This window comes from Apis dorsata, unplaced genomic scaffold (genome assembly GCF_000469605.1).
Source record: "Apis dorsata unplaced genomic scaffold, Apis dorsata 1.3 scaffold_269, whole genome shotgun sequence".
NCBI lineage: Eukaryota > Metazoa > Arthropoda > Insecta > Hymenoptera > Apidae > Apis > Apis dorsata.
The window spans coordinates 850,831-871,305 of record NW_006263547.1 but is presented as its reverse complement, the minus strand read 5'-3'; the positions used below and the strand labels follow the sequence as shown (position 1 = coordinate 871,305).

Here is a 20,475-nt window from a genome sequence, read left to right as displayed (position 1 = left end):
GAAATTAATTTGATGTTTAAATATTTAAAACATGCACATTAAGCATATAATATATATTATAATATATAATATGTATATTTTATATTACAAAGAATATTTTAATCTCTATCAAATTTGCAATTTAAATATAATTTTTCTTTTTTTTGAAGAATAGGAAAATTTCTAGAATAGTTTTTGGAATCTTCTTATTTAAAATATAGTTTCTGTATTTGAATTTAATTTTATATCAAATTAAAATGTACCAATATATCTATAGATAAAATTTTTTAAAAAACTTATATATCTTAAGTTTAATTTAAATTTAATTTAAATAATTTTTGTTAAATTATAATAACGATATTACTTTTTCAATGTAAATGTAATCTTAATCATAAATATGATCATAAATATAAATTTCATATATATAAAAATATATATAATAATAAATATAAAGTAATAATATAATATATTAATAAGAAATAAAAATAAAATTAATTTAAAGTAAAAATTCTCATTAAAATTTTATATTTTCTAGATGTTTGTATTATGGAGTTTAAAAAATGCGTAGATTAACGTAAGGCCTTCGAAACATTTAACAAACGGATCTTCCTGCAGTTAAATTTGCATAGCCAGTCGTTTATACGTCGACAATCATGTATTCGTGCACATATGAGCTGAGTTTCAATTTTTGCTGGTGTTATATAACAATTACTGATACTTACCACAACTGATATCATCGCATTTCATATATCTATTTCCATTTAATCATATTGGTATTTTTATTAATCATATTAGTATTTTTATTAAAATTTATTATATGGTATTATAGATATTTAATCATTATGAATAAATTTTCTTTTAAAATTTTTTAGAAATATAATTATTCTTATTCTATTCGTTGTTGAAAACAATCTAATATTTTTTTTTAGAAGAATTATACATAAGTAGTGAACCAAATATTAAATAAGGTAAAGAAAAATATAATTAAAAAGGAATAAGAAAAAAGACATATATTTGCATTTGTTGTATAAAGCAAGTAATTTTTCATTTTTTAATTGCTTTCCTTTACTAAAGAAGAAATCCTTGAAATTTTTAAAAATATATTCTAAAATTTTTTTTATTCTTTAATCCGTAATATAATTCGAGATAGCAACAATAGAAATTACAATTTAAAATTGTTGTATGTACTTAGACAAGACAATATAAATAGGTCATATCATGAATTGTTCTATTAAAATGAATCACAATATATTGTAATTTCATTTCACTGAGAATATATCAAAATGTATGTATATATAATATAAGAAAATACATTAAAATATATTACATATATCAAAGAAAATATATTATTAAAATGTATTAAATATTTTATAATATAATAATTATTATATAATTTTACAATATTTCTTTTCATGCAAAAACGATTGAAAAGGACTAAATAACATATATTATGATTATTAGTTGTTCGAGCCATGTTATTAACCTGTTAAATGATAAAAGCTTCTTGTACAATGAACTTTCTATATCATTCTGCATCGGGATCATTTGATAATTACTTTCAATCAACGGTTTTATTTAGACGGATGCTGTTCAAAGGCATCTTCATTATTCGCACATATAATACACGAATTATACTATAATAAATCCGAATGATTTCAACAGATTCACAGTTCTATCTTGTTTCTTAGTTATTTATCTTATAATATTAAAACAATTATTATAATATTTATAATATAATATTATAATATTTTCTAATTTATATTATTATTAATATATATTATTATTTAAAAATAAAATTATATTTGAGGAATAACAATTTGTTTTTCTAATTGATGATTTTATTATAACAAAAATTTAATATATTGAATTTTTTGCAATATTACTATTTATCTATCAATTGGGTCATCGTAAATATTGCATCAAAAGCAAACTGGTCTCGATAACGTGTATCTTATCAAGTTGATTCGATATGATCGGTGAAGAATTCAATCGAGATAGAATGGAAGATAAGAATAATGTTTCTTCTATCCTTTAAATCGTGATAGAACAAAAATGTTATTTAAAATGTATATCTTTATTATTTCTTTGCTCATAGTCAGCCATTAAAAAATAATATTGACAAAATATTGTTATTATCTTATAAGATTTTAATAATTATTTAAAAAATGTTGGTTTCATGTTATTATTCATGTTAATTATAATAGAATTTTCTTTCAAGATATTTCCTTTTATCTTTTTATAATTAATGATGCATATAAAAACAGTGATATCATATTATCATCATCGATGAAAATACATGGCAAATTGTTTGACGAAGCACGTTTAACGAAGTTTGTTTGTGTTACTATATTTTTTCTTTTTTTCTAGTCATCGATGTGATAACTTAATTAATTAAAAAAGATTAATTCATTTTTAGTCTTCAATGCTACCAATTGCAAAGAAAAATTTCCAATATAATAGATAATTTGAAATTTTTTCTGAAATTTAATCTTAAATTTTATTTAGAATTAATTTACATATAATAATGAATAATGCATTTTTTTAAATAAAGAAATACATGTGAATTAAAAAATAATTCTTATAGATATTATATTTACATATATAATATATTTTTATGTATTTTAATTAAATTAATTAATTTAATTAAAGTAATTTATTAAGTTGAAATTATTCAATGTTTTAAGGAAATCTAATTAATAGTTTCTTTAAAAAAAAAAAGAACTAGGAACTATGAAGTAAATGAGATAACAGATGATTTTTGTTTTATTTAAAACAAGTTTTACCTACATATTGCATTTTTTCTTTTACAACTTTCTATTACACGTTCCACTAACGCCTACATAAATAGTGAACTGTACTAGTAATATATGCATTCAATTAGTATTAGTCAACATATTTATTATTATTTATTATGACTTATAACACGAAATCACTTTTATATTTATGTTATAAACAGCAGCACAAAATATATGATAAGTTTCAGCTTTATATATAAAAATTTAAAAATTATAAAATTATATATTGTTATATATTTTAAGTTTTCATTCATTACTACGAAAAAATTATATTTACTATTTCATTACTATGAAAATTTATAAATTATATATTTTTATATATTTATAAATTATTTATTTTATTATATGTATAATATTATTAAAAAAAATTATATTTATAAAAATATATTTATATTTAAATTAGCCGCTATTTTTAATCAATTATATATAATGCGAAGTTTGCCGCGCCATTCGAAAGTATACGAAGTTTGTCGAAATCTTACTGCGATATAATTCGCCACAGTCGCTCGGCGAACTCCGGCGTGGAAGGACGGTTTTGTGTTTCTTGTGAACTATGTTCCACGCTGTATGTGGTGCTATTTGTGTACTCTTTTTTCAATTATATAAATCGGTGTCAAAAATAGTAATTAAATAAATAATTAATGTGTATAATCTAAATTATTTTGATCAAAACTGAATACTGAATAAAATCGAGTTTTTTTGTTCTTCGATTACAGTAACAACTCGACATCTAAAGTCACTTACGTAAGTCTTATGACTTTGATTTTAAATATCATAAAATATATAATGTATAATATATTTTAAGTATAATTGTTATATATTTTGTAATACATTATTCGAGAAGATTTTGATATTTTATAAAAATTCGAATAATTGATATCGATGGTCGAATTTTTATACTAACTTGCGCACACTATTATAATCGATATTTCGATCGAATTTTTTAATCGAGAGAAAGCTTGTTAATAAGATGGCATCTTATCACAGTTCTTTTTATTTTTTTTAAACGTTATTAAATGTAAGTAAAACAAAGTTGATAAAATGATAAATGATGTACACATATATATATTTATATGTGTATGTGTATGTGATGTGTGTATGTATAATATATGTGTAATATAGTATACGTGTAATATAGTATATGTATAAGAGTTGCAGTGTAAAGACAAGAACAAATTCAACAAATCAATAAAATTCTTATAAAAATTTGATGTATTACGATATATAATATTTTTTGAAATGAATACATTTCATGATAAAAACGCTTATCATGGCATCGTTAATCTTGATATGTAAATCTTCCCGCTTTAAATTTATATAACATCGATATTTATAAAGATAATAAGAAATATTTGAGAGAGAAAGAAATCGAATGAAATTACAAATAGTACAATAAAAAAAGAAATATTTGAATGCAGTTTTATTAACGAAATTATTAATAATAAAGATAAAGTAAGTCATTTATTAGATTAGACAAAAATGAATGATATTTTATCTATTTTTATTTTTTTTACGGATGTATTATACATAGTTATCGTAGCATAACAACTATACCATAGCATAACTATAACTCATGCACAATTATTTAGAACTACAATTCACTGACCTACATGACGCACATAATTTAGTTGGTCAGGTTTCGGGTTCCGTTGATCCTACGATCTTTTTTGTTCCTATTCGAATAATCGATTTCTGTCATTATACTCGATATAATTCGCATGTAAAGAGTGTTCGGTAAGCATTATTTTTATCCTGATGATTATTATTCTTTATGTTTATTTTAACTTGTGAAATTACATATAACATAAGTAATAAGAATATTATATATTTACAATTATTGAATGTTTTTTTTTTGTATAAAAAAAAAAAATATAATGTTTTATAAAGTTAGAAACATAATTTTTTAAAAATATTTGAATGGTTAAATTGCAAATTAATCTTAAATAGTATTGCATAAAAAATTATTCTATAAATAAGTAAAATATTATAAAGATTATATCTAGAGTATGAAATAAGAAGTTTGTAACTATTATTTTCTTTATGATATAAAAACGATGACTTTTAAACATTATTTCATATAATTTCAAATTTATTTTCTAAATTAAATTAAACACTATTTTTTCCTAAATATACTTCTATCAACAAAAAGTATTTGTAATTATATATATATTTAATCTATTTAAATTTTTAAATATAATATTTCTAATGCTAAAAATAATAAAAATTCATCTTTTGCAGTTAAAAAAATCTATAGTAAGAATTGAAATATCTAACAGATTGATTATTTAAATAATTAAATTAATTAATTATTAAACTGTTTATTATATAAAATTATAAAGTTATGATTTTTCATTTTTTTTATATTTTACAAAAAAGTTATCTTTCTGGTCCTTCCTTTTAATTAAACATAAAATATATCATATATTATATTTTCATTTATTCAACAATAATTTATTCTTCGAAATACGATCCAACTATAGTTTCTTTTCTTTTTCTCTACTTTTAAGTAATCCTTTCGTGTTCACCGGTAATTATGGAAGAATCGATTGGCACTTTTATGCATTACTTGGAAAGTGAAATCGTAAAATCTAAGAGTATATTATCCTAAAATTCCTTATTATATTTCGTGATAACTGGTACCATGAGTTCAAGTCATGAATATTAGAGATTCTCAATTATTAAAAATTTTTTTTTTATTGTTAAATTTTTCTTATTATAAAACTTTTTTTTTATTTTATTTCAGATAAATGATTTAATTCTCGATATTATTTTTTATCATATTCAGACAAGTAATTTTGTTTTTTTTTTTTTTCTAGGATAAAGAACAAAATACTTCTATCGGAATTTAAATGTTTTTAAAGAAAAATAACATGGAAGAGAGAACTCAAAAACATTAGAAATTTTGATTTTTTAAAAAATAAAAAGTTTGCTCAAATGCTAAAAATAAAAATTTAATATTTCTCTTCGAAAAAGTAACATAAAATATCCAATTCCTTCAAAAATTTATTCCATCGTATAAAGCAATTTACATTTGTATATGGAGCATGTGACTCGTTTCAAAATCGATAAAAATGCGAAAAGTATTCAAGGTTTCAAACAAGTTAGAAGTTTAAATTTTTCGTAAAGCAGCAAAATAAGGTTTTTTTTTAAAGTTATTCTTCTTTTAATAATCATTTTGTTTGTATGTATCTTTATTCGTATTAAATTAGATATCTTATTGAAAGATATACAAATTTTTTATACTTTCTCAACTTAAAGTTTTTCAACTCTCATATCAGATTTTGCATACTGTTTTCACAATATTGATATTGCAATTACATTGATATATTTTTAAATAATAAAACATTTGATTTCTGTGAGCATTAAATGAATATAGAAGTTTTAATAGAGATAAATTTAATATTAATTTCAAAAATTAATTTTATTCAAAGCATATTATAGGATATTATTTCTTAATTATATTTTTTACATTCTAGAATCGTAATTCCTTGTAAATAAAAATAACAATTTAATAATTTTATTATTAAATTAAATAAATAATGTTTCAAAATTCTTTTAAATCTAGGAAAAATAATATTGAATATTAAAATTTAATAATTATGAGTTATAATTCATGAATAAGTTATAATATTTATAGAAAATAGTGTTGATTGTTTAAAAAAATAGAGGAAGTATCAAACCATTTTTCTTTTGAGAATTTCTAAGATGATAGCGTACTGTGTAAATTGATCACGCTAGATTTTATTTCACAATCTGCTTGTGAAGATTTGAAATGGAGATCCTTTTTCTAGCTCTATTAATGGCCGTATCTGACAGGTTAATTCACAATCATTTCGAGAGTTCCCTCGTTTTAAACGGAAGGGCAACTTGGACAAAGTCAAGTTAATTTGCGACTAATTTGCATCGAATCTTAGCACGATCATCTTACACTGCTCTATTCTTAACATTTCGTTATATAAATCCCATTTTTAAGAGGATAAGCCTACAAATAAAACTTTTATGAAATTCATTTTATTGAATTTTTATTCTTATATTAAATATTTCCAATTCTTTTGAAATAAAATAAATTCATTATTCAGCAAGTATTTGTTCAAAATTTCTTCTGTATATCTCAAAACATATGAAATCCTTGCAATCATTATACGATCAGACATTGACAAAAGGTTGTTCCAGTTTCGTGACACGCAAAACTGAAATTCTGATCAATAAATCTCGATTGCGGTTAGCCCACTATATTTATATTGATCATTAAATTTCACGAGAATAGTATAGTATTTTTTATAACGACATTTTAATTCTCATTACAATTCAATTTCTAAAAAAATTCTCTATTTCTTCTTATATTTTAATAAAATTAATTTGCTTAATTATTTGAAATGAAAAAAAAAAAAAAAATATTCAAAAAAACAAAGATTTATGAAGTGATATTTCACAATCATTTGAGATTCTAAAAATATTTACTTAAATTTTATAGGATTTATGCTGCTGGAACAAAATTAGATTTTTGTTGACATCACAAATTCCATTGAAATCAAATCAATTTTTCTTTCTTTTTCTTTTTTTTAAAATTTTATTTTTAAAAAAAAACACAATCGTGAATTTATATTGATATTATATTATAGTTTCATTTGATCTTCATAGTTTAAATTCAAATAAATATTTCTATTTGTTTTTTAGTTTTCCGATCTAGATTATCTATATTTTGTATTATGTAATGAAGATTGTTTGAATTAATAATTTGTATATAAAATGTCCTATGAATTTTTTTTTAGAAAGTGCATTTGTAGATTTTTTACTAATAATATTTAAATTTTAAATGATGAGGATATAAATGTTAGTAAAGATATATAAATGAATTAACTTCGTAAATCAATGATTTCTTTGTGTATTATATAAATTTCATGAATTTAAGATTATAAATTTAAGATTTAAAATTTCTCGATTTAGAATTAATTATTTAGAATAATCAAAATGGATTAAAAAATTAAGAATACATTTTGAAAAATATATTCAAATATTTTAATAGTTCATTTTTATTATTTATCAATTTTTTGCTTGTCGTAATGTGTATACCACATGTAGACATTGGCGACAGAATTATTACACATCGAATATCGCACAGTCATTTTTAAACGTTGTATGTACATAGTTAATTACTTCGTTTTATTATCAGTTCAAATGGCATCGTCAATATTATCGATAACGATAAATCATTAATTTATTTTTAACTTTAAAAATTTTGTTTGTTTCAACAACTGTAAATGTTTTTGAAATATAATAAAAAAAAAATAAAAAGATTTCAGAATATTTGAATACATAATGAATAATAACTATATAATAAATAAAGTTTAACAAATAATGAAATAATAATAATTATTATATATATATAATATATATAAATATTATTATTATACAAAGAAATCATTCACGTTGGTGTATCATTTATCAAGATCATTTAAAAAAAAAAACGGTTTCTATGTTTCACAATAGCATCGTGTGAAACAGTTTCTTCAATTAGCAAAATATGTTGGCCTTCTGTGCAATTAGTATTGCATGTACAAAAAAAACTTTTCTGTGAAAACACATGAACTATTGTGTCACGTGTATTTAAAGGTACTTGAATATTCAATTTATATTAATCTTATATTTCCATTATTAATTTACATTCAATTCGATTCATATCCATAAATTCAGATTAATTGTTTGACCAAGCTTATGACGCAAATTCATCAGTAAGCTCCAGATTAGAAATGAACTGCGACTGCAATGAGCTAATTGAACTAATTAAGTTCGTTAGCTGTTGCTCGTGAGCATCAATACACGTGATACCTCTGTATCTTCTTCTGGAATCGTTTCTTAGCGATATTAATCAACGACAATACACAATTCGTGACATAAGTTTGTTTTTCATTAGAAAATATATGGCGTGAATAAAATTATCATTGACGATGAAATTTTTATTTCATAGAAAATTTATTTAGGAATCAATTCGTAAATGAAACGAATACTTAGGAATTTTTTTTCGTAATTTCTATTCTTAAAATTTCCTAATCAGTTCAATATCGTTCTTTACAAAATTTTCTAATTTTGTAAATCATCATTCTTTGATTATAAGAGATGTTTTTCAATTTTGTTTCGATATTTGTCTCGTACTTTCCTTTCCGAAAATTTCTTTCTAATTTCTCATACTGTTATGCATGGATAATTAAAACATGGGAACATTATTTCTTCAGTGTAAGCAGAAAATAAATGGTCTCAAGATAATAAATCGCGTAACGTAACATAAAGAAAGAATAATAAAATTACGCGTGTCTCTAGTAATTAAGATGCATCATCGAGCAGTATGTTATGTAAACCTTGAGACATTCTCTATTTTTGTAATTTAGGATTAGAGAATTGGTTAACTAGGTTAATGTAACGTCGTATAATATTAATAAACATAGATATTAAGAGAAAGATATTAATATAATAGATATTAATAATAAAGATAAATTTAATTTGTCAAAAAATTCTTATTTTTGAAAATCTTTAAATTTTTATTTTTTCATAATAGAAATGTACATAAAAAAAAATTGATAAAAGAAAAAGAAAAGAAAATTACATGCTTCGTTTATAATTTAATAAACAAAAAACAATAGATGCTTGAGTTTTCGAGTTTAATAGTGATTAATCCAGCACTTTATTCAGTAACTATACAATAATATTAAATTGGATATCGTAGGTCTTTCGATTTGAACCGACAATTGATATAACATCGAGCAATTGCATCGCAGCTTGGTCTCTGAATCATTCTCTTCGTATCCATCTTGGTTGGCTAATATTTTAATCCCTTGAAGATGTCGGTTTTTTCAGTTCAGGGTCAAAATTTACGAAATCGACGTTTGTCATAATGTTTGATTGAAATTTTTTTATTGTTCGAATAGATAATTGAAAGATAACAGAATAATGGTATCGAATGGTATGAATGATGTATAATAATATTGATAAAAATACAAATTTTGTGAAAAGGAAGTTGATGTTACGTCGAATATTTAAAGATCTTTTCAAATTAATTTTTATTTTATATTATTTATATATTTTATTACATATAATATCAAAACTGAGAACTTTTATATATTTTTAAAATCAAGAACAGGAATTATTTTTGTATTAAAAATAAAAAATAAAAAAAAGAGATTTAAAACTATTTAAAATATCACAAATAAATATAAAGTATGCAGAAAAATATGAATAAAAATGAAGAAAAGTTTTTTTGCAAAACAAAAAATTTAATTTTTAACAAATTGTTTATAATACAACTTTATATTAAGTTCAACTTCCTGTAACTGTTCATGTTCCCGGAATTTGGTCTACGTAATATGTTAAAAATAAATCTGGACTTTATTCTTGCTTGATGTTTTCGGCATGGTTACTAGACTAAATTACTCCCGCTCTTTGATAATTATACTGTACGTAATTATAAACACCTCATTTAATATAACAATGCGATTAAAAGTTATTATGGTAAAAATCTCGATAAGATCATTGGCTTTCTAAGAAAAATTTTGATTAACTCTTGTAATTATTCAGTCTTTTTATACTTTGAATTTTTTAGTTTCAAAATTAAAAATATTTTTTCTAAATACAGAAATATAATTCTAATAATTAAAAATCTTTTTCAAAAGTTTTTTATTTATTTTTTATCATTTTAATTCTCTTCAACTTTTCTTAACAACTTATGAAAAATTTTAGTAATTAAAAATATTCATTTATTATTTTTTTTATTATCGAAAATTTCTATTAATTTTATGTGCAAGAAATTAAAAGTTGTTACAAAATTATTGCTATATTTTCTCTAATATTACTAAACATTTAAATATAGAATGATACTATTTTTTTTCACAGATTTTATTTTTGTGAACGAATAAGAATGTATGGTTTGAATGAATGAAAATGATCAGATTCTTTTTTTCATATATTTTCAGATGAGATCATGAAAAAGGGATGACGAAAGATCGATGAACCTCGTGGTGTCGCGACGCTGTCAATCGAGACAAAATCCAAAAGTTTGCAGATCGAATGCAGTGAATCATGTCGCAATCAAGACGTTCCAGTATTTCCATCCACGATTATCCGGAACATTTAAATCCATTCAACGATGACATCACCAGTACACAATCTTACTTTTACCATGATGGAAAGGCAAAAGATTCGAAACATAAATTCTGGACATTTGGCAGAAGTAGAAAGAAGAGATCAAATAGTTTTTCTATTAAGTCCACATGGTGAATATTATTTTAATTTAATAATTAATTAATACATAATATATATAATATTATTATTTAATTTAATAACTAATTTAATATAATTAAATAATTCTTTACTTAAAGTTTATATAGAAAAAACTATATGTAAATTATATATCTATATATGTATAATAAAAATATTAATAAGATATAAATTTGAATTTAGACAAAAAAGGAACGTAGAGCTTGACAAATTTTTAGAAGAGAAATATGTCATAAAGATAAGTTTAGATTTGATGAAGAATGACTAAAACAATATAATTATATTATTAGTATGATGATATTTTTGATATTTAACTTCAAAATTATATTATATGTTATAAATTTTTAATTATTGAATGATTTGTTAAAAAGGATTGTTATATTTGATTATTTTGACAGAATTTTACCATCACAATTTTACTATCAGTATGTTGAATTCAAATATAAATTGAGAAAGGTTCGGCCAAAAGTTTCTTGAACTTGAACCCACGAAATGTACACGTGTATCGTATAGATATTTGCATTTGGCTGTCATCCAAAGAACATAAATAAAAGGAATTTAGCAGACGATCGACGTCAGGTTGTCTTCCGTCCAAAAGGTCTTTGCAATTTCTATTTAAGGCAACGTTCGATGCGCCTTTCCTGCGCAATTACACGTTCTTAAACTTCTATACAGTTATCTTAATTTATGATCATTTTTTTCCATTTTAAAAATATTTTTTAATCCTTATAATCAATTATAATCAAGAAAACTGAAATGATTATGTTTAATTAGAAAAATAACTTTATAAGTTTTATTAATTATTAACTTTATAAGTTTTATTATTTATTATCATAAAAGTAACGTGTGATTAATTATTATATAAGAAAGTTTTAAAAATTTACAAATTTTATACGTTTTTATTTTTGTGATGAAATTATTTTTCCAAAAAAAAAAAATTTTTAATAGTTGATATTTTATTACTGATATAAATAGATATTATCAATGATTATTATCTTTATCATATAGATTATCTATTATTTGATTAAAATTTAAAATAATAATACATTAAACTTTAATGTAAAATTTGTTTCAAAGTATTCATTATTTCAAATCATTATTGAATTCTTTTTTAAATTTTTAAATTTTAAGTATCGAAAAGTTTATATAATGTGAAAATTTTATGTATTATGTATATCGGTTTTTTACAATTTTTCTTGTGAATTAAATCAATCTTATTTTTACTTTAATTTTGTTTTTGTAAAATCTAAAATAGCATTAGATATCGATATAGTGCAGTTTCAAATATTTCATCTCTAATCCATTTAATCTATAATCTAATTTAATTTAATTTTAAAATCAAATTTTTTACTGATTCTAAAAATTATTTATATTTATTGTTACAAATTGATTGTAAAATTTATTTAGATTTTTTAAATATAAATTAGTGATGTTTTTTTAATATACGTTTTATTTTTTCTATTATTTCATATTATGATAAAAGATAAAAATTTTCATTGATAATTTGAATCAAAATTTGTTATCATTGAAAAATCAAATTTAGTTTTAATTTTTACTAAAATTTTCTATTAGTAAAGGAACAGAATTAACATTCTTTATTTATGATCATAATTTCTGTGTTATTAAAAATCTTAAATCAACGTAACATTCTATATAATTAAGTTAAATGTATATCTATATATATTGAATATTGCGTGTCGATATTTGCATGTCAATTTATCTACACAAAAAAATCAAGAAGTATATATTATATAAGATCTATAAATTTAGAAATAAGCTGCTGATCCATAAAAACTTAGATATTGTTATTTTTATAATCTATTAATCATTTAACGAATAGGATACGTTAATTGTACAATTGTACAAAAATTAAAAATTAATATAATTAAAAAGCTAAGCATGAAATCATAAGATACTGCCATTTATATTTTTTTTATTTTCTTCAAACAGCATTTTTTCTTTAATGTTTTTAATCTTTTTTTTTTCATTTTTTTCGTAGATATTCACTTTATAATTGAATATTCTTGGTGAAATTCTGATTTTAATTTGGAAAACGATGCCTTCTGCATATTCTTTTCAGAAAAGCAGAGTTTCGGTCTAATTGTCGGTTAAAATTAACTTCAGCAGTTGATAATTAATACTGGAATCTTAACATATATTTAATGATAGATTTTGCTTATAGAAGATGATATAGAAAAATCATACATTTAAAAAGTTTTTATTCTTTAAAAAATATTAAAAATATTAATTTTAATATTTAATATATCGATATATATATTATAAGAATATATATATATATAAACATATCTTATTGTGATGAAAGTATTATTTCATTTTTTTTTTTTATTTAGAAATGAAAAATATCGTTGATTCACTTCATAAATGATTACATCATTTTGTAAGTGATGCAATAAATATCTTTATAAGTGATGTAGATATCTTTTATAAAAATATGTAATTTTTTTATAAAAATGTAACTGTATTAGAATAAACAAGACTTCCTTGTACACATATATGAGATAGCAGAAGTGAAAAGAAATCTTATCCGTTGTTTGTAATCCATCATACCGAAGTTACTGAAGCATTTCCTTGACCATGAATCAATCTTGGAATTTATCTTCGTAAGACACAATATATAAATAAAATAATGAATATCTTTATATGCAATTTCTCTCTATATTTTCTTTGAATAACATAAAAAAATTTTTAATTCACTAATATAATATTTATATTTAATAATATTTATTTAAGATAAAATATTTAGCTTTTATTTTAAATTTTATTATGGTAATAAATAAAAATTCAAATTGCGTTAATAATATATAATATATGTATTGAAACATCTGCGTGATGAAATTGTCGATGTGATGGCTTTTGTTATAGGCGCTTATGTGAGAAGAAAAGATCAAGAAACGGCACTTAAGTCATCATTGAATATACATACCATCTTGCAACACTGATATTTGCATTCGTTAAAATAAGAAAATAATATTCTCAGTGTCATTCAATGCTCATTATATGTATAACGCTTTAACTCACAAATAATTTACTATTCGTTCTGTTTATAAACTTAAAGTGTTGATGGATAAGTTGCTGATATTGATCTATTTTATATTTTATTCCAGCTGCTTTCTTGTATCTGTTTAATTGTGATTATTGAATAAATAATTGATATCAATTCATAAATATAGGAAAGAAAGTAAATTTTAATTATTTTAAATTATTAAATGCAGAAAAATAAACATAAAATATAATCAAAATATTAAAAATTTAATATAATTGTTATTTTTCTACAAATAAATATATATATATATTAATATTATACCTATATAACTTTAGAAGTTAGATAGGTTATGAATTTTTCATAACTGAAATCTTTGTTAAATTCAGTTCATCTTCATTAATTTCAAGATTAAATATAGATTAAATATATAAGTTAAGTTATATTTCCATAAAATTGAAATATGACATAAATAATTAACATGTTTAAATATAAAGCAAAATATGCGTCGCAAGTATCAATGGCTGTTAATTTACTTATTTTATTACATCATCTGACAATGAATTGTTTGTTTTCAGGAACGGATTGTTCGGCAAACGGAAAGATGACAAGTTAGAAATTCAAGAAAAAAAGTCCACAATCACCACAGGTTGTTATCAAAAATATTATTAAATAACAATAAATTCTTGAAATGAAAAAATTATTGATTATGTTTTATTATTTATTTCTTATTATATATTCATAATTTTTCATAATATGCATATTAAATTTTAAATAGTTTCGTCAACTTACAAAAGAGAACCTTACGTTAAACCAATACCATCGTCACGTATAACGAAGGATCAGCAAGAATTTGATGAAGCTCTTGGAACTTTAGCAAGAAGAAGAAAATATACGTTAGATAATTCCGCATCGAGATACAGTTCGTCTTTGACTGTTAATGGTGATCCTGCAAGACTCTATGATGGTAGTCCGCAGGATACTACTACATCTATTATGGGTGATCTTACACCGAAACCACCAGCACGAAGGTGAATATATTATTATATATTATATATTATTAAATTATAATTAAATTTTGACTTCTGTAGTGATTTTGTAAAAATTTCTTCTTTAAAATAAATTTTATCTCAATATAATCATTTAAACATACATAAATCATCCATTGATTAAATTTTAATGTTCGTATTAATTCAATTTTTATATTTAGATTTGGCCAAATGAGTCCAAAACCAACAAGTAAAATACCACCGTTGGATTTCGAAAATGAAAATCCGAAGGAAAACGGAAATGTAACTCTTCGCGAAAAAACTCAAGAAAGAACGCCAATTCCCCCTTTGTAAGTATTATTTAGATTTCATAATATATTATAGTATTACATTTATTAAATAGAAATTATATTAAAAATATCGAATATATGTAATATCAAATATATCAAATATATTTCATAGGCGAAGATTCGGTAACAGATCATCACAAAGGACAAATGCAATTCTGGATTCAGAGGAAGAAGTGAATCGTTCAGGTGATATGGCATTGTGTGATGAAAACGAAAACGTATCCGGGGATTACATGTTTAAAAGATACTCTCAGGATGCAATTAGAAAATCAAATCTTTCAATAAATAGTTGTGTTTCAATCGGAAGTACGATGAGTTCATATGGTCGTAAAAAACGAAGAGCACCACAACCACCACGACGTTCAGAAAATATAGAAACAAATGAAGTAAGTCAAATTTTCTACTTAAATACTTTTAAATTTATCAATTTTCATTATTTAATTATTTCAGACGGTTCATGAAGCATCTAACATAAAACTTCAAATAGTGGAACCAATTGATATAACGAGAGTTACCGAGAATATAGACGATTTGACGAAAAAGAGTAAAAATTTAGACCAAGAAGTTAATGAAGAAAAAGAAAATTCAATTTTGAGTTCCAACGATGTACCATCTAAAAAAACAGAAGACAATTTAACAAAAATTATAGAAACTAATGCAAATACGCAAAATAAAGAGAAAACTTGCATTGAGGAAAAACCTATAGATATGGAACAATTAGAATCAAAAATTTCGCTTATAGAAGACTATAAAAAATCGGAAAAAGATTTTGAGCAATCTAAAAAAGAGGAAGAAGATATTCAAGTCGAATATTGCAGAACTTCTCAGAAAAATATAGAAATAATTAAAGATGTAGATCAAACGAATTCATTAGAATTAGATGATATCTCTCTTCGAAGGAAAAGTTCTTCAAGCACATTATCCAGAAATGACAGTTTTTCTGTGAAAGATGAGATTGAAAAGATAGAGAGACAAATAAAAGCTCTGGAAACAAAGAATGCTTCTAAAAACTGTTCGGAAGAAAAGAATATAAGGAATTCGATTCAAGAGAATCGTAGGCATTTTTTTCAAAATATGGTCGAGATCGATAATGATAAAGATCCGATTAAAATAGAATTTAAAGAATTTCCGAAAGAACAAAAGGACATTCATGTGGTAAGACTAAATGATTCACCTATTTCCGTAGTAGCTTCTCGAGAGCCGGTGAAAGTTATTGAGCTTCATATTTCTGAACCTATAAGACGAAAGCCAGAAATACTCGAAGATGTGAATCCAATTCCAAAACCTAGGAGGCATAGTGCTTTAAATCTAAATGATTCTCAATCAAACATGACTCTAAATAATACTAAAAACTTTGAATCAATAAGAGGGAAATCTTTGTGAATATTATTTTTAATGATAAATTCTTGTAAGAAATTGTACAATCTTTTTGATTTTTAAATTAAATAGAAGAATATCCCTGTTAATTTTAGTTGAGATATCTTTAAAGACTGTATAAATATTGTGTACATGTATATTTATTTTGTGCTTAAATTTTTTCTTGATCACTTTAAATATCATTAAATACATAATTATCAATTTAAATTTGAATTCTGAGGCAATTATGAATAAAATTATTTTTACAATATTTTTTAAATAGATTATTGCGAAATACTACTTTTTTCAAAAATCGATGTATTACAAATATGCATATTATTATCATCTGAATCATTATCAAATGGAAATGAATTTTTATACTAATTCAAATGTAAATTTTGTGATCATGAATGCTATTAATACAAAAATTATATTAAATTATATTAGGTTGTTTCTTTCCTATATAAATCATGTATTATTTTGTAAATTTAAAAAATTTTCAATTTTATAAAATTATAAATATTCATAATTCATAATTGATTTTTTCGAGAATTTTAATTTAATTTAAAATTTAATATGGTTGCTTTAATACACAAAGCTTTTATTATTACAATTTAAGAATTAGATAATAATATTTTATAATATAAATATATATTTACATTGTAAATATTAAATTTTAGTACATTAATGTACTAACACATAATTGATAAAAATTGTTAATGTATAAAAAAACAGAATGAATCTTCTAAAGATTTCTTATCCTTTTTTCTTTATACCTTATAAATTTCATAATATTCATATTCACTGTGGACACTATTGCAACATTGTCTCCTAAAGTTTTTTTTTGTTGTCTCATCTATAAATAAAAAATAATTTTAATAATAAATTTAAAATATGAATTCTATAATTTGATATGATATTCAAATTGAAATAAGATCTTACTTTATTTCTAAAACAAGGTATCAAGGTTTGTAATTTTTCTAGCAATTTAATTTCATTTGCTAATTGGTCGCTATTATCTTCTGCATATATATCTATTATTGTGTCCAAAAATTCTGCCATTACCCAAACTTTTGATTCTAATATACAAGCATCCAACAAAAATATAGATATATGCTAAAAAAAAATATTAGTATACAAAAATATTCAACATTAAGGTTTAATCAAAATTTATAAATCTTACTTTAATTATTTCACGAGCTTCAGATGTATCATTGTTTCTTAAAATCAAAGCCAAATTTCCTAATATTCGTATCAAATTTACTTGAATATTAGCATTTAAACATTGTCGTTCTCTGTTTAACATTGGTTGAACATCAGCTAATGTTAAACAGTTAAAAATATTTACTTTCTCCTCAGATAATTTTTGAATAGCAGCTCTCATAGCTGCTGTAGCAGATTCTAATAATTCTATATCATTTGCACTTGTATCCTTGAAAACAATTGTTCCAATTTCTGTCCACATCCTAAAATATCATAAATTGAATAATTTTATATAAATTTTAATTTAATAGAAATTGTATATTACCTATATACATTTTCTATACCACCAAGTGCATCAATTTCTAAACATGATATTAAATTATTTAAACATAAATAGGCTGTACAATTTAAAGTATGAATTTGCTTTAAGATATCTTTTCCTTCAACATTTTGTTCTAATATTTCTAATGTATCTTTGTTTATAATTCTAGTTTTATCCCATACTTTATTTATTATGTTACAGATATTAAATATTTCAACTATTTCTAATGGTAAAGAAAACATAGTTTTATATAATTTATCATCCATACAAACATCATCTATGTTTTCAATCTCACAATCTGAATTTTCTAAATCAGATTCATTTTCATTTTCTTGATCTTCTGAACATAAATTGGCTAAAATCTCTAATGCTTGCTGCTGTGCACCAAAAATCCTTCTATTATCTTGTACTCTTTTTTTTGCATTACTAGAAAAAGCATTTTTTTCATAGGGTAAAATTGAAATCAAATTGGACAATAATTGTTTACAATCAATAGAAAGAGTATCAGATAATACATTTATCACTTTGCAGATTATATTCATAGAAATATTTTCTTCATAGTTAGTCAAGTTAATTAATAAACCACTTATAGCAGTTTTAAAACAAGCTATTTCAGAAACACTAGCATTATTTATTTCTGTGTTTAATAGTTGATTAAGTGTATCTTCAGAATTTTTAAGTTTTTTAATAGCATTGATATTATCTTCTGACAAAGATAATAAACATTGTGTAATAATTGTAGCAATTTCTATGCCATAAATAGTGATATCAAAAAATTTTATTAGGATAGAAACAATATCATTTTCATTGCAACATTTTACAGCAAATTCATTGTGTTCACATAATGTCCACAATAATGTAACTGCTTGAATGAATGCTTCTTTTTCATCAATTACTTTGTTTTTCTCATTATGATCGTTTGGTTGCCAATTTGTATAATACTATAAATTATGTTTAAATTATTAATTTATCATAACAAAATTATTAATTTATCATATCAAACTAGAATAAAAAAAAATTAACTTTTAAACTTACTTGTTTTAACAAAGTACACAATGGACTCATAATATCATCATTTAATAAATTAGTATGTGCTTCCATTTTTCCATTATCTGCTAAATATCTTAAAGCACTTGCACTGCTGGTTCTTATGAGAATATTTTTATCAACAAGTAATGGACCTATTATTTTAGCAATTCCATTTTTTGTAATTTGTATAGCAAGAGTTGAATTATAAGACATTGATTCAATTGTTTGCAATCCTGATAGTTTTTCCTCAATATTAACAGACTGTATCTGAAAAATTTATTATTTTATTTTTAAATGTTAAATTATTTTAAATTATTTTTAAATATACAAAAATGAATAGAAATGTGAAATAAAAAATTTTCATGTAAAATACTTCTTCATATACTCTTCTTAAAGCACTTTCCCGATCATCATTCGTAACATCATCAATTTCTTCTGTTTCAAAATCTTTAACAGATAAAAGTCCTGTAGGATGTTTTTTATGTGGTCTATTTTTTTGTCTCTTTTGCTTTCCCATTTTTTTTTAATATATGAATTATTGTGAATTAAACAAAATTATTTAAAAATACACGTGTTATTTCTATTTATATCTTTCTTTTTTGTCTCTTTCTATTGAAATAATTTTCACTAAATATTCACTAAATTATTTTTCACTAAATAAAAATAAAATGTTAAGTTTTTACAGAAATTACTTGACTAGGTTTCACATGATTGGTTAAATTTTTAAGAAAATTGATTGGTATAGTGAAATATATCAGCGAATCAAAAATATCTACTTTCATTTATTTATCATCTATAAAATAAAATAGCAAGAAATTACCCATAATCCCTTACGTTTTTTGAGACATGCGCTTTGAATAATTACATTCACGTATCAATTTGTATAAATAAATAATAAAAATTTGTTTAAATTTATATGATAATATCGCAAAAAAACAACATAGAATAAAGATATTTATAATATTTATAAATAAAAATAGATTAGAATTATATATATATTTTATTAATTATTATATTTTTATAATTATATTAAATAAATTTTAAAAAAATAAAATATTTTTAATATAGTACGATACTGTAAGAATTTAATATTTGCCTCTCTGTATTACGCATGCGTCAAATTTGATTTCGTTAGTCCAAATTTGACTCTTATAAATCTTTTCAAATGTGTAGCTGGTATTTT

The 20,475-nt window shown here is 22.1% G+C and overlaps 2 protein-coding genes across 4 annotated transcripts; one reads left to right on the top strand and one right to left on the bottom strand.

Annotated features, from left to right (window-relative positions):
• Positions 1–3,235: 3,235 nt before the first annotated feature.
• Positions 3,236–17,007, top strand: LOC102675133. 3 transcript variants are annotated; one of them, XM_006616688.2, is made up of 8 exons: positions 3,249–3,339; positions 3,491–3,518; positions 10,739–11,038; positions 14,622–14,692; positions 14,822–15,074; positions 15,254–15,382; positions 15,495–15,768; positions 15,833–16,765. In XM_006616688.2, the coding sequence occupies exons 3-8, from the start codon at positions 10,845–10,847 to the stop codon at positions 16,763–16,765; spliced, it is 1,854 nt and encodes a 617-aa protein (XP_006616751.1). In that variant the 5' UTR covers positions 3,249–3,339; positions 3,491–3,518; positions 10,739–10,844. The 3 variants fall into 3 exon arrangements, with proteins under 3 accessions (XP_006616750.1, XP_006616751.1, XP_031366755.1); XM_006616687.2 differs by having other exon boundaries at positions 3,236–3,518; positions 15,833–17,007; XM_031510895.1 differs by lacking the exon at positions 3,491–3,518 and having other exon boundaries at positions 3,322–3,339.
• Positions 17,008–17,351: 344 nt separating this feature from the next.
• LOC102675012 (HEAT repeat-containing protein 3) lies at positions 17,352–19,896 on the bottom strand. Its single transcript, XM_006616686.1, has 6 exons — positions 19,666–19,896; positions 19,299–19,559; positions 18,267–19,204; positions 17,922–18,204; positions 17,681–17,854; positions 17,352–17,594 (listed from the first exon to the last, which is right to left on the bottom strand). Exons 1-6 carry the CDS (start codon positions 19,807–19,809, stop codon positions 17,484–17,486), a joined length of 1,911 nt encoding a protein of 636 aa, XP_006616749.1. The 5' UTR covers positions 19,810–19,896; the 3' UTR covers positions 17,352–17,483.
• Positions 19,897–20,475: the final 579 nt, after the last annotated feature.